General features: G+C 33.4%; 3 protein-coding genes across 11 annotated transcripts in view; 2 read left to right on the plus strand and 1 right to left on the minus strand.

Annotated features, from left to right (window-relative positions):
• Nucleotides 1–8,921, plus strand: part of LOC106656171 (sodium/potassium-transporting ATPase subunit alpha) — an 86,606-nt gene extending 77,685 nt beyond the window's left edge. For all 9 annotated transcript variants that reach the window (XM_023463450.1, XM_014376869.2, XM_014376868.2 and 6 more), the window contains 3 exons: nt 1,439–1,613; nt 1,699–1,931; nt 2,014–8,921. In XM_023463450.1, the coding sequence (XP_023319218.1) occupies nt 1,439–1,613; nt 1,699–1,931; nt 2,014–2,134 (529 nt within the window). In that variant the 3' untranslated portion in view covers nt 2,135–8,921. The remainder of the gene's footprint in view (nt 1–1,438; nt 1,614–1,698; nt 1,932–2,013) is intronic.
• A 1,770-nt stretch (nt 8,922–10,691) lies between these two features.
• Nucleotides 10,692–11,625, minus strand: LOC106656172 (ribosomal RNA processing protein 36 homolog). Its single transcript, XM_014376876.2, has 2 exons — nt 11,105–11,625; nt 10,692–11,028 (listed from the first exon to the last, which is right to left on the minus strand). Exons 1-2 carry the CDS (start codon nt 11,508–11,510, stop codon nt 10,889–10,891), a joined length of 546 nt encoding a protein of 181 aa, XP_014232362.1. The 5' UTR covers nt 11,511–11,625; the 3' UTR covers nt 10,692–10,888.
• Nucleotides 11,626–12,019: 394 nt separating this feature from the next.
• The window catches only part of LOC106656232 (DNA-directed RNA polymerases I, II, and III subunit RPABC3), a 48,057-nt gene continuing 44,229 nt past the window's right edge, over nt 12,020–15,847 (plus strand). The window contains exon 1 of the mRNA XM_014377043.2: nt 12,020–12,272. Coding sequence (XP_014232529.1) covers nt 12,200–12,272 — 73 coding nt within the window. The 5' untranslated portion in view covers nt 12,020–12,199. The remainder of the gene's footprint in view (nt 12,273–15,847) is intronic.

Consider the following 15,847-nt stretch of genomic DNA (forward strand, 5'->3'; position numbering starts at 1 on the left):
TATCTGAATCATCAAAAAGTATTTTTTTACTGCGTTAACGCGTTCGATTAATCAAAATATATCCCGTGACATTTCAATCGCATTATTTTATAGGTGGAAAATTTTTTAAATAGTCCTGTAGCTCATATTTGAGATACATTAAAAACACAAATATAATTATAGAGAGCTCGAAAGGAGCGTGGATCGGAAGTTGCGCGCTCTATCATTGGACGGACACGCGGTCAAGGTCGATATCTCGAGGGTGGAAAATCGATAGCTCGCGAATGACTGCACGGTTTTATGTACAAATTTTTAAAATAATTGTTGAATGCAACGATGGTGAGTTAGGCATGGGAAAATACCTACATGAAAAAATGGGAGCTTTTTTAACGTAAGCGGTCACAGTGCGATTGTATAAAACATTAGAAAACTGCATACTTGCACATTTTTAAGTGGATAATGTTTACCAAGCACTGTCATATTTATTTAATGCATCTTATATAGATTTATATTATGAATGGACCACTGCGTAATCCAAACTATGTTGAACAATTTTTTCACGCTTTCTCACGTGCACACTTTGATCTAGTCTAGATTTCAATAATTTTAAACTATTATTGAAAAAAAAGGAAAAAATTAAAAGTCAAATTTCTTTCTTATTTTAGCCTTTTTTATTTCTCGATTGGTTCTATCATTTAATCTTTTTTCTAAATCTATACGCCTTTATTATTGCTGTATCTTTGATCTTTATTAAAAGGCTTCATAGTTTTCTTTTATGCTTTATTTCATTTTTCTATCTCTAAAAGAAGTGGGTATCTATGGGTTTTATTTGCACATCATCTGCCTTGTATATATCATCATTGCAAAAAATTACCAATTCAACGGACGATGTCTCATGGAAGATTTTGAAAAATATAATTTTATGACTTGATTTAAATTCATATTCAAACACTTTAATTAAATCCATGAGTATTTCGTCTGAATTGTGCATGTTAATGCATGAAAACAGAAAACGTCGGTGCGACAACACAATTTAGATGTTTCTTGCGAAATGCCTCAAATGTCGTGACAATGCACGCGAGCAAATGGGGTAAGTAAGAAACCTGCAAATAACAATGACAAATCTCCTTGGCTTTGGCGAACCTTTTCGTGCTTCTTTACGTACAAATTTTTGTTATAAATATATAAATATAAGATAGACATACTAACCGATCCACCTTAGTTATAACAACTACTACGATATAGATCTTGACTATGTCTTAACAATAACTGTAAAAAAGCTTCTTCATTAAAAAAAATCTTTGAAGTTCTTCTTTCCTGCAAAACTTTCTTCTTTATTACTCTTTCAAATTAATTGAAAAAAATTTTAATTTCATTGCAACTTCAAAGATTGAATTTTTCACGCAAAAGAACACTTACGAGGCGTAACCCATTACTAAAACAATTCTACACTTCGCAGGCTCATTTCCATGGCATACGGTCAGATCGGTATGATCCAGGCGGCTGCAGGCTTCTTCGTGTACTTCGTCATCATGGCTGAGAATGGTTTCCTACCGAACCATCTCTTCGGTATCCGTAAGCAGTGGGACTCCAAAGCTATCAATGACTTGACGGACAGTTATGGTCAGGAATGGGTAAGTCGATTAAAATATGAAAAAATGTTATCTAACGTTTGCACCTCGACATTCTCGTGAAACTAAATGAACTTTAACCTTTTAGACTTTCCGAGATCGCAAAACGTTGGAATTCACCTGCCACACGGCCTTCTTCGTGTCCATTGTCATTGTACAATGGGCCGATTTGATCATTTGCAAGACCCGACGTAACTCCATTGTTCACCAAGGTATGAGAAACTGGGCCCTCAACTTCGGTCTTGTGTTCGAGACTGCCCTTGCCGCTTTCCTCAGCTACACGCCTGGTATGGACAAGGGTCTCAGAATGTTCCCGCTCAAGTACGTTATAATTAAATCAACGATTAATGACACAAGAAACTTTATCCCATTTTTTAACAAACGATTTTTTCTACCACAATAGATTCGTCTGGTGGTTGCCCGCCATTCCGTTCATGCTTGCTATCTTCATCTACGACGAAACGAGACGATTCTACCTTCGTCGAAACCCAGGGGGCTGGCTCGAGCAAGAAACTTACTATTAAAAAACTCGCGCCCGCACGCTACATACTATTAAATATATAACAAAAAAAAGTACATCATCATCAACACCGCTGCTGCTGCTGCCGCTTATCAATAAAACAAAAATGAAACAAACAAATGAAACGCGAGAGAGAGAAAAAGCCGACAGCAGACGTGCATTGCAAAAACCCACAAATGCTACTTTTATGAAAATACTGTACTTGCTGCTACATCCACAAACAGCAACGGCAGATTATCACATCGATTATTTTATTTCTGCTCTTTTTACACATCGCCATATTTTTGTCGATTGCTCGACGATGACAGACAATTTGATGCCGCTATTACTACTTCTACTACTATTATCTACCATTTCTTTTACATTTACTACTTCTGTGTGATCAATAACTCTGTAAACCAATGTTTAATGAGAAGAATACGTTTGTGCTCGTATATACAACTGTAGTGAACGTAAAAAGAAATTTTGTTAAAAATCGAACGTGCTTATAAGAACCAAGATTTATTAAAACACAAAATAGTGATAAAGCTCGCGTTTCGCCATAGATTTTACTACTATGTTCATCGAAATAATATAAGGACTGATTCGCTAAGTTTACAAGTGAATGAGAGAAAGAATAACTTTGAAATATGGATTGTTGAACTATGCGCGGAATCATAAAAATGATTAAAAAGAGCAAAAATTAAATTTGAACTAATAATGTTGATTCATCATTCTAGTATATATAAATAAGTATATATAATGTGGGTCACGCAGAAAGCTCTTCGTTTCGATACTCTACTCGATGGAGTTTCAACGACAAACTATTTCATAATGGTAACAAAAATGTTTGTTATATTACAATGTGCATTCAAAAGCAGAGAATGAACGATGTTGCGAGTGTCGTTCAACAAAAAACAAAAAAAAAGAAAGAAAGCATGCGAGCAACTGGCATGTATATAAGTATATATACACATGCACATCGTGTGCACTCATATATATTTATATATATCGTATTATGATAAATATTATATTACTGCGAGCGCAAGAGCGGGAGAGCAAGCGACAACGTGTGTGAAAGTTTTAAAGAAAACAAATAAATTATTATTATTACATTATGTGTAGCGAGCAAGTTATTAATGAATGCAAGAAGACGAGCGAATCATTTCTATAGAGATTTACGTAGAATGGCCTAACATGTCGAAGGCGTGTGTGTGGCAGTTAAAAATGTAATAAAAAAATCAGACGCTGTAAAACGAATCTCGGATTAAGTCGCGCGAGCAAATCAATAGCTTGGCTCGACAATCCTTGAGATTTGTTGAGGTCGGACCATCGGGCCCCAGAGTCTGTTGTTAGAACAGATTATTATGAAATTATAATTAAAATATCCATCAATTCACCCCTAAAAAGCATACAATAATAAGTGGTTCCGAGAACTCATGATAAAGTATGTTAAAACACCGGACTTGAAGATCTCAATCATGAGTTATTGCGGTTGATTGGCAAAATAAAATAAAATAAAAAACTTATATATTAACAACCACAGAATTCTTGAGAGAAATGCGCATTTTTCAGAATGATAATAATAGAAGAAATGAAGAAACTGTTGTTCGTTAGAGATACGCATTATCCGAAAACTACTTCTTCACAAAAACATTATAGTTAATGGAAGAGAAAATTTTTTTCGGAAAATTATTCATATTATTATATTATATACAAGATTTTCGCTGGTAGACAGATTGGCGCAGAACGCCAATTAGAAGGGCAGTTTGCTAATTTATGATATTATACATCGCAACTAAACAGATAACGTAACGTAGACTAATGATTAAAAAAAAAAGTAGCGCTGACGGAAAGCTCGATTTATTCAGGCGAAATAAAAAAAGTTACGAATCCAACAATGTTGGTGAATTTATCGGGCTATCATCAGCTATAAAACACAGGACTACATGCTGAGAAGTTGACACAGCCGTTTTGACTACAAAATTTAAAAGTGAATGTAAGAAAAAATAAAATAAACAACCTAAATGAGGACTTATACTATTCTTGAGCCCTAAAACAAGTAATATCTGTATTTAACAACTAAAGTGGGATGGCGAGTAACCGCTTAAACATCAGTTAATATTATCAATAAACCATCGATCTTTATATAAATATATAAATATATATATAATATAGACGAACTTATATTGATTATTATCAAACGAACAAAATTTAGGCGAGAAATAAAAATAAAATTAGATCGACACGCCCTTGTAGATGAAACAGAAGTGTATAACGTCAAAGGAAAAAACAATTAATAAGTAATAAATCTAACGAAGTAGCAAGATAATTACGTTTGCAGTATTCATTATATATTATTAATTAATTGATTAATGGAAAAGAAAAGAATGATGAAGAAAAGAAATATTAGTGATAGAACATCAATAAAAATAAAAACAAACATTCAAGTATAAAGTTATTATCCAATCGATTTGAGTCTTATCTGAGTAGTCGAAGCATCAGGTTGCAATGCATATTATACATGTATTCAAAATATAATTGAATTTTGGAACGTGCAAATTGAACGTTGAAAAATACACAGAACAGACGATGTACGAGCGGGAACGGAACGATTGTTCATCCTATGAATGGGAAATGGAAAGAAAAGGCATGGCAAGGATTTTCAGGAACGTAAAAGCGAAGAAAGACGGACACGAAGTTGGATAGTATATAAATATTTAGCGCTTAAAAAAGACAACTCTACCAACTAAGAAGAATTTAATTAAATTAAATAATAAAAATTGAAAAAAAAAAGAAAAAACAAGTTATTTAATTAATGCGCGAGCGATTCCTAGAATGAACTGTGCATTTGGGTAAATTGTGAGCATATAAAAAATATACGAAAATATGTCATTAAAAAGTCTATGAGATTTGTTTAAGTTGATTCATTAATAATTAAGCGTTGTTCGTATATATACATTAAATGAGCGGCAGGTGAATAGTGAAAAACAATGTTATTGATTACGCGTGATGGTATATTATTTGAAAGTTAAATACGAAAAAGTAATTAAAAATTGCTAATGGCGCAATGAGTAGACATTTTATTTGGCAATTTGATTTTCTAAATCAACGCGAGTTTCACGTCGAGTTACTAATTGCATACGCATAAAAAATAAAAGTAAAATTGACCGATTCACAGATTAATCTCGAACGATGAAGTTGCCGTTTTATTGGTGAAAAATGAGATTGAGTTTTCATTAAAGCTAATCAGAATGAAAGAATATAAGATGAAACTTAAATTTCAAGAACCAAAAAACGAGATAAAAACAAAAAGAAATTATACATTACAATATTTTATGAATAATTATGCAGAAATCACGAGCAAAAGCAAGAAAAAATCGTGCTGTTAAGCGTACATATTGAATATACATAATATTGTCTACATTATTTCCTAGTTTCGACTCCTCTTTTTACATACTTGATTATTGTTATAATTTTAATACCTGTTACATGTATAGTTTGAGCATCGCTTATCGGCTACAAGTATAAATATATAAAATAAAAAAATTTTCAAAAAATACGAAAAAAACGTGGCTATAAATGAAACAACAGCGGTAACGATTATCAAAAATCCAGATACAAGGCATATATAAAAATAGAAAAATGTAGAGAGCACCCGCGTGGAGCGCCGAATACCCTGTGTGGTCTCACCGTGGTCTGTATAATGCGAGAAGTAAATAAATTCCAACGACAAAACTAACGGACGTACGATCATTTTTCGTGTAATGCCTGCCACCGTATCAATAAAAACAAAACCAAATAAACAAAACCAACAAAACTAACAAAAAAACTATTGTCTACCGTGACTTGGCGCGCGATCGCGCACATAACTTCTCTCTGTCAAGGAGCTGTAAACTCAACAACGATCGAACTCGTGAAAATCGTGGATAGTTGCGGGGCAGCGCCTTAAAGTGTTCAGTTGGTAACTGCGACTGTTATTATATATATAAAGAAAAAACAAAGCGATGATGAAAAAGCGAAACGTGTAGCATCGCGCGAAAAACAAATCGACTTGTCTCTTGCAGCGGGTCGGAGCCAGCGGAGCGATGCGTTTTTCTCTCGACGCATTAACGAGTTGTACGCAGAGGCGAACCATTTGGACACCAAGAATGAGACTTAGAAAACATACTTTGCTACGGCAACGATCGGACGTATTCACTGAGAAGAACGACCAACGAACCTTTTTCGTACGCAAATTTAAGTAAAAAAAAGTAGATAAGTAAACGATATCCAATTAGCGAATTTAAGCTGAAAAATAATTGGAACGAAGAAGCATATCGGTAATTTCTTCGACAGGAGATACCGCCAGGCTCGCTGCGGTAGCTCAGTCTTGGCCATGTTTTGTCAGTCAGCATTCGAGGATTCGGTTGTAAAATTTTCCGGGATTGCGCCTCGGTCTTTGTAACGTCGTGCCCTCCCCGTCTTGACAGAGTATATTTGTATATCATACGGATAGTGCTCGGCTCCACGAGCTCTAGGATTCCTTACATAAAAGTAAAGCAAATAAATTGTAGCATATATACATAGGCGATGACGATTGAAGATATGATATCAGTAAAACATATAACTACTATCCTCTATATCGATATAAGAAAAAAAAACTTATTTAATCTCTAATACTTCTCTAATGACGCTTTGTCAAATCATGTATACTCGTTGGGTCGTGGCAACTTGACCTACGTCGAAACTCTAATTTGGTTCGCAGCGAGGCGCAATTTCCGTTCGATTTTCATCTCACAGACACGGATGGTACTCAGCTAGCTCGATCCTCGAAGCTATTCGCTTTTCCTCGATCTCTCCCTCACTGTCATCCGCGCTCGATGCAAAATCGCTTTGAATATTATCATAGCCAAGTAGAGTAATTACAAAAAGAGGCATCGAGGTAGCAAAAAAGAAGCCGCTGACAGTGAGAGACAGTGTAAGAGATAAAGACATAAATGAGCTGCGGCATATATTTCTCGCTCGCGGAACATCGTACGACGCGCAACCACCGAAAACCCAACATCCTATGCGTGCTCGGTACCGAATTCACGAGCCACGCGCACTCGCGCGAACAGCTCCGGAGCTCAGCGTAAATGCTCGCGGTACCAGAAGCCAAAAAAAAAAAAAAAGGAAGAAGTACCAACTCGTCCCGGAACGATCGAGAGAAAAACGCGTCGCATTTTTGCAACATCGCATCTTGTAAAATCCACTCACACAATAAATCGCTCTCCATTCGAAATCGATTCTTATATATATTATATGAAAAATATACGATACGATTTTAAGACTATAATAGGTATACTCTCGTTCATTCTGTAGATTTATTGCGACGACGATGAAGAAAAATAATAAATGAAAAAAAATCACCAAGATCAAAAAAGTAACGTACACAATATATTAATTATTAACGTAATCATAATAAAAAACGAGAATAATGTGGTGTGCAACGAAAGATTGAGATTACTACAATACAATACTTGATATGATAATTGTCATTATAATTACGATATGCACGAGTTTACGAATGATTGTTGTGTCATTGTTAATAATTGCAAATTTAAATACTATAATAACGGTACGTACGAAACGCATTTGTTTGTCTCAACTTTGTGAGTCTTTTCGTTCTCGTTTTTTTTCTATCAATTTGTTTAATTTTTTTGTAAAATCGCGTAAGATAACTACTCATACATATATAACACACACATCTACACACACACGCGTACTGTACGAAAGGGTGTGCCTATTATACACCGACTCATCATCATAATTAATATATCGAGAAACATCGGGAACCGCCGCGGATGTAAATTTTTCAGTTCTTTTCCCCGTCACACATGCACAGGGTGTTCGTGCGAGCCCCGGTCGCGCGTAAAAACGCATTATTATTCATAAATTTATCCCTGCGCCATCGTATTAACTGACCTTTTACGCGATTATTACTCTACGATAGAATAGAAAGCAGTCTTATACATACATACATTATGAATGAAAAATAAAATAAAATGAAATAAATTTGAAATGTATATCTTTCACCGCGGCGATGCTAGAAGTTTAATATATTGAACAAATGTAGAGATTATTATATGATAATAGTATACCCGTTGTTATTCTGTGTAATCACGCAAAAAAACGCCAGTATATAATGAGAAAAACGACAACAAAATGAATTATTATTATGATTAATTATTATCACCTAGCTCCTACCTATTTATTACTCTCATCATCATTTATTATTATAACATGAACGTTATAAAAATGCTTTTTTGCCATCGTTTGCCGCCTTTTAAAGTCATTCAGAAAAAAAAACTGAATTATACGACAAAGCAGTTAAATGATAAAAGAAAAATAAAACGTAGCACATCCAAACACAACAAAAACAATGGTTTTGGCTAATATTAAAGCGATGAATCGCTCACTAAAAAATTACCACGATTCAAGAAAAAAAAATTAATAACTTTCAATAATAATGATGCATGAAGGACAAGACACGAAACACCGAATTTACACGCATATTCACACAGCTCTCCCAACACACACTTTAAACATAAACAATTTACAATTAAATGAAAAAAAAGATGATTACGTGTTAACAAGTAAGATATTATTAGATGTAATTATTATATATGGGTTTAGTTTAGTATATCGTGTTGTTGATGAATAAAAAAAAAGAAAAACAAATTACAGATTAAAACAAACGAATAATAAAATTAAGTAAGATTAAAAAAAAACCATTGATATGCTGATGAAACGTATGTACTTGCGATACACGCGACAAAGTAACGACGAAAGCAGTAGTAAAAGGTAAAGAAGTATATTAAGAGCAGCGAGTGTGCGTTCGGATAAAAAGAAACAAATCGTGAAGAGCCAAGTGACGAAGAGTACAACTTGATCGTGTCTCTGAAATCAAGGGATAGGGTGTGAATGTTGAGCGGGATGGACTTTAACTGGTTATTATATGATCAACTACGATCATTTGTAACTCGAGATCTTTACGCCACAACTTAATTTCATTTTTTTTTTCTTTTACCTCTAACTCTAATATATTTGTAAAGCTTAATATTCTGAAAGCACGTATTGAAAAAAATCTTTTAACGATTTGTTTTACTCGATATTTTTTCAAATTGCGCAGGTCTTTTTTTTAATTTGAGAAAAAAAAACCCTTCTTCAAGGCTCGTAATTATTCCTTCGATTGGAGTTAGAATTGAATCATATGAACCTGACGTTTGACTGCAAACGAAAACCTCATGCGAATATGGAATGATTTTTTAACGTAGAAACAAACGTCACGCGTGCCTTGTATAATTGTCTCATTGAGATTTTTTATACGTGGATAAAAAGCAAATTGCTTAAAGCTTTTAATCAACCGTGGCGTATGATCTGAATTTAAAAAAATCGCAGCTCATTGTGTAAAAATGGTACATCGTACGACGAGCTACAAGAAAGAGAACTAAACGATCGCGGCTAAAACGATTGGGACGTTGAATGAAGTACGGTGCGAGATAAAGACATTTTATTAATATTGTACATATTTTAAATATAACCACAATGAATCTGGACGTGAGTCGATGAAAACGCGGATAAGCAATTTAAAAAGAGGGTACGTGATTGATAAAAAGAAGGGCAAAAGGTAAAGAACTGCAACGCACTCGAGAGCGCAGCTTTTCTTTCGCTTGACTAATCCAAGCTCGCTGTGTAAAAATTGTCCCACGAAGCGCTCCTTAACATTCGATAGCTCCGACCTCGCTTGCATTAGGCCATATGCAAAATCGCCAACGAGCATACGACTAATGTGGTAGCGATACTCGGAGCTCTGGAATATTGGGGAGAAAAAGTCTTCGGAGACTAAAAAGATTTCACGCGAGAAATGCGCCACTATGCATTTAGGAAGACGACGAGCGCTCCGAGGGAAAAATGCGCAATGTGCAGTAGTTTGCGAGAGATTGCGTTGTGTGACTTAAAATCGAAACGAGAGAGAGATCGTGGGAGAATAACTCGAGGATTAAACGATGGCAAGAAAAATAAACATTAATAAAAATCACGTACACACTGCTCTATATACCCAACAAAACTCTTTATAATTTCTGATTGACTATTCCTTTCGTATGATTACTATAAAGATAAGTTCAGTTTTCACACGCGAATTAAATTAAGGTAAAACAAAAAAAAATTAAATAATAAAGAAACAAACAAAAAAAATTAATAAATAAATGAAAAATGAAATGAACAAACGAGAGACATTGTCCAACCCAAGTGTCATTACTTTTGATGTTAAATAAAAAATACATAATTGAAAAAAAAGAACATAACAACGTAGCATGTGTGCTATGTTTTCTTCAATGAGCCTTGACACTCATTATCCTACGTTCCTGAATCTAATTTTTTATCAGTTTCTTTTAATTTTATTTGAAAATTAGTCGTATAATGCAGTGGCACCCAGTAACGGCAACAGGTACGTATGTTAACTTGGTTTTTAAAATCTATTTCATCTGGATGGACATAACTATTCATGAAATTCTAATAATAAATACAATATCTAAGGTATATAGAAAGAAAGGAGATTTTTATAATATATTTTCTTATATTTCATATATCTTATAGTAAATCCAAATAATCTAAATTTGATAACAATATTAAAAAATATTACCCAATTATAAAATCACACAATTATAAATTTGTTTTACAATATACACACAGCGTAACCATTTATTCTTTAATACTATTCAAAATACTCAAGCTATTGTCTCTTAGTTTTATCTTAAACCTTATTTACAGCTTTTTTAAAATCTCTGTCTTTAGCTCGATCCTTTTTGCGCAGCCTTTTAATGTGCTTTTTTAATTGTCCAGTATTTTTGAGTTCTTCAAATTGATGAACCAAATCCAGCACTTTCTTTTCAGCTGAAAATGTAAAATTAATTAAGTATTATTTTCACTGAACTTTGAGAGTAAATTTCAAAACAGAATAAAAACTTACATTTTTTCTTGAAATTAGGTTTCTTTCCTTGTTTAATGGCTTCAGCGATTTCATGCTTTTCCTGATGCACTTTTTCTTCTTTATTTTCTCTTCTTTTCTGTTCTCTTATTTGATTTTCTAGCCTTTGAATGAGATATTTAATTTTTTTGACTTGCTCTGGATCTGTTTCAGTTTTTGATTTTTCCTTCAATTGCACCAAATCTTGTTGTTTAAGATCATCGAGAAATGCGTATGCATTCTTGAACGCTTTTTCATTAAATTTTCCACAAAGATTGTCGAATCTTGGGTCCCTCACTTCTCTTTTTGGAGCCGAAATTGCTCGAAATTGAGACACTGGCTTTTTGGATGACACTTCCAAAGGTGCATTTTTACTTCTTTTTGCCGTTGCTTGATTTGCGATCGACATGGTGAGAAAATAAATTTGTTGATTAATTCATACGCGGCGTGGTGAAAATTACTGATTGATTGAATAAAGGTTAAGTTGTGATTGCCGACTGCGCCGCTTAATAGTCTGCTAGTCTTGTCTGCTGCAGAGCAGTGCTGCTTGTAACGGCCAGTTACACCAACTGTTCGTTGGGGGGCCAATTTAAAATTATTTTGTTTTGTTATTTTGTTATCGATAAAATAATTCATATCTTTTTTTATATTTATTTTTTTCTATATCTCTCTAATGATTCATGAGCTACAAATATATTGTTATCAAAAAGTTTGTGAAATGAAAATTCTTGTAATTTAAAATCCCTATCTTTAGAGGCTCAAATAGGAAGTTTGATTCATTATAATTGATTCGGAGGGTAATTTTGGCTTTTCAAATTCTATTTGAATTTGACTAATGCCTAGGCATAAGTATAAAAATAATGTCTAAATCGTAATGAATTGTTTGAAGATTTGTGTGGTCTTCGATGCAAGTGCGCTGAAATTCCGTTCGTTCTATGGTGGCGCTGTTTTCGGCGCACAGTGTCTGTTTTAGAAAAGGTTCGATGCAGCGTTATTTCAATAGATATAGATATATCACGTGCGTGTAAAGACAGTGCAGTGCCAAAAGATCATATTTTACTCAAGTTTTATAATTAATTTAACAATAAACCAAGCAAAATGGCAGGAGTTCTATTTGAGGACATTTTTAATGTGAAAGACATCGACCCAGAGGGGAAAAAATTTGACAGAGGTACGTTTTAAATCACTTTTATCATAAACTTTTTGAGTTTTGACGCTTCATATGAAGCCGGCAAAGGCACGTGTTTAACGCGATTGACGTTTTATGTTTTTAGCATGTTTACATAACGGTTTAAACTTTGTCTGTCCAACTATTTTAAATATTAAAATATTCATTTGTTACTGTTTATACAATAACTACATTGAAGGTTATGAATTACATGAAACTCATTTTACAATTATTTATCTTGTCTGAATGACATGTAATATTTTGTCATAACCTTGAATTATTTTATTTTGTTTTTTTTTTGAGGGATTAAAATTAAAACTAAACTTTAATTTTGTTTCAAATTTGTAATTATGAAATCTTCAAAAGTTTTAATTTACAACTTGCTTACTACTATAGCTATAATTTTCTGAAAGCGTTCATATGAATACTTTTTCTATAGCTATTTTGGTATTATTCTTTTTTTATCAATGTTTAACTAGACAATAATCAAGTAAAATCTATGGACTTTGATCTATGGTTTTTTGGTTTATTTTATGTGTACAAGTACTTCAGTCAGTCAGCTGTAAATTATAATTTATTATGGAAGTTACTCAAAATGCTATTTCATTTAAATGGTTTTGGCGTTGAGAAAATTATAAATGTTTTAACAACTTTTTGCTAAGTTATGCTTATTTGTTTCAAGTTGTTAGAACTTCTTAATTAAAATTGATGCAGTTTCAAATGTGTAATTTAGAGTTTGGCGTACAATAATATGATATAGGTTCATTTTTTTATGAAAAATTATTTCTGAAAATTGATTGATGAGCGCTTTTTATATAATTCCATAATATTATATGCATTTCCCCAGTTTTCCATCATAAAAGGTACAATTTTACAAACAATAATGTAAATAGATTCTATAAATATTACTATAATTGAGGTACAATTGTGGAATTATTTATATGCATTAAAATTTAATGAAAAGTTCTATTAAGCTAATAAGAATTGCATACTGTCTAGCATTATTAAAGTAAAAAGTTCCAAACTCATTGAATTAATACTTTATTTAATTTGAATACTGGTCTTATAAAAATTGAAAGTACATTATCATTATCAACAACAAACACAGCTACATTTGTGTGACTTGAATATACTTTTTAAATTATATAATCATAAAATTAAAATGCTTTGAAAGTATTTCTCTAATAGTCATCTATAATTTTAATATAATTGAGGTAATTTTTAAAGCATTTTATAATTACGACTACAATTAATTTGTCTTTTTATATTCTAATTAGTCTGAAAATATGAGAAAAAGTGAATAAATAATTCAATTTAGAAAAACTGAATTCATGCAAAACACTTTCTTTCCGCGTCAATCTTAGTGATTAAAGGAGGAGCTTGGAGCTGCTGAATAGGGTAGAAATGAGGAGAGAGAGAAAGTGATCGATGCAGCAGCGGTTCCAGCTGCAGTGGGGGAGATTCCTAAAGGGGAAGGTAACATTCGATAGCAAAAGAGTTGTGCTGTATACTGGAGAGCGAGATAAACGCATGAGAGAGAAAGAGAAAAAGAGAGAAGGTCGAAGGATCAAGCGGTGAGTTTTTGGTCGCTGGGAGGGGATGCCTGAGCAAAGGGATGACGTTGTAGCGGTCAAGGTCAACCGCCAAGGTCGCGTTCTGCACCTCTCTTGACTATTTATGCCCTTGCAGACTCCTCGTGGACTCAAGTATACGTAAATTCCCACGCACACGCACTCGCGGATGAGTCGCTTTTGGCACGTACGGATCTCTCGAGGGTACATCAAAAGGAAAATCATGCATTCCAACAAAGAGATGCTGAAAGCTTGTATAACACAAAATGACAGATTGTGAGAGTAGTTGAAAGTAAATTATAGCAAACGCATGATCATCTGCTCCTACTGATTTGAGCTTTAACAGCCACGTGGGCAGTATGACCATGATTGATTATGTACATTGAAAAAACCTCAGATTAAATATCCAATAAAATGATGCATGACGTGTGCCTCTCGCTTGTAGAACTAAAAATACAGAAAATCAATTTTGTTCAATGAGACGAGCTTTTAGATATAATCTATTATTGACACTCGTTAAAAATTTATAGACATCGACAAAGTAAAAGCTCAGCCCTCGCGTATTATCGTAATATTGTTCGAAGACCTTGAAATTATTTGCAAATTCAAGTCATCTTTATAACGAAAAAAATCTTCAGCTATATATTTTGTTCGCGCAGGAATAGTGAGTTGTGTCTTTGTCACAATTTTGGTCGTGTTCAAGATTTTAATCCTTCGCAATGAGTGCGATGGCAGCTGTTGAACGCATAAATCATGCTTGGCGAAAAGTACAGGTGCAATGTGGGTTTATGCTTAATAGCACCTTCCCCGCTTTTTTGACTTCTGACGATGATGAGAAGTTACCTCATATATAATATGTGTGTTTGTATCACGTGTGCATGCAATGCTAAGCCGAATTTCTAGGAAGTACAGGTGAAGTCATACGATGGCAGTGCGCCTATGTGTCTGAAAAAGGGATGATACGCCTATAAGTTTTTTGTTTGTTTAAGTATCTGGCCACTTTGCGTGAAAACACAAGTAAATACTCTGGCTTTTGCAACATTTTTTTCCAAAGTATTTTGCCGAAATAATATAATTTTATAATTTTTTTATCATTATGAAGTCATAACTAAAGTTATATACTTTTTAATGTCTTTTTTTCTTCTGGAAAATCAATTTATTAACAGTCAAAAAGAACAACTATTTGTTATCTACTTCAAAGAAATTGAATGGTTTACTGCAAAAAAAAAAATTAATGTCCTTGAATGGTAATTCTTTGGCCTGAATACACTTTTTGCTCGAGCTATAAAGTATTTCGTCACTCCAAATATTTCAATTTTGTTGACGTAAAAACTGCACCTTGTTATTATCTTTTGATTTGCCATCATAATAGAATTGAATTTAATAGTTTTATAAAATATATAATGAACTCTTCCTCCCTCAACAGCAGCAGCAACTACAGCTAGCTAGCCAGCTAGCTAGAAATCAGGACCTCGGTGAAGGTCACTGCGGCTCTTTTCTCTCCTCGTTTTGCTATGCGAATATCAAATCACTAGCTATATACGTTTTAATTCTTTTCTCTCTTATGCGGTTTTTAAGTAGCTGTGAAAACTTATTTTGAAATTCGTTTGATAATTTATCTTATAAAAAAACTAGGCATTATTCCAAAAGTTCATAATCCATGTATTTAAAATCAAAGACGATTCGTCCCAATAATTTAACTCTTCTATTCTCAGTAATTTATTTCCTGAGCGATAATGCCTCTCATGAAGCTGGATAGTAATTGTCAATCACACGAAAGCACTAATGAAATTTGAAATAATGCATAACGGCATTGAATTCATTGGTCGAATTTCGAGAATATAGCACGAAATTAATAAAATTATTAATACATATTATTAATATTATTTTTGTTTACGGTACATCGTTTAAAATTGGGGTTCGTATTTAGTTAATATACCTCGTAGAGCAAAAAATTCCTATTGCAAATAAAAGAAGAAAGGGAAGAAGGCATTACGAAGTCGAAGT

The sequence above is a fragment of the Trichogramma pretiosum genome, unplaced genomic scaffold (genome assembly GCF_000599845.2).
Source record: "Trichogramma pretiosum strain Unisexual culture from Peru unplaced genomic scaffold, Tpre_2.0 scaffold72, whole genome shotgun sequence".
NCBI classification, from domain to species: Eukaryota; Metazoa; Arthropoda; class Insecta; order Hymenoptera; family Trichogrammatidae; genus Trichogramma; species Trichogramma pretiosum.

Coding starts and splice junctions, on each gene's coding strand:
- LOC106656172 (XM_014376876.2), bottom strand. CDS start 11,510: ATGTCGATCGCAAATCAAGCAACGGCAAAAAGAAGTAAAAATGCACCT. Junction 11,029..11,104: donor ACCTAATTTCAAGAAAAAAT/GTAAGTTTTTAT, acceptor TTACATTTTCAG/CTGAAAAGAAAGTGCTGGAT.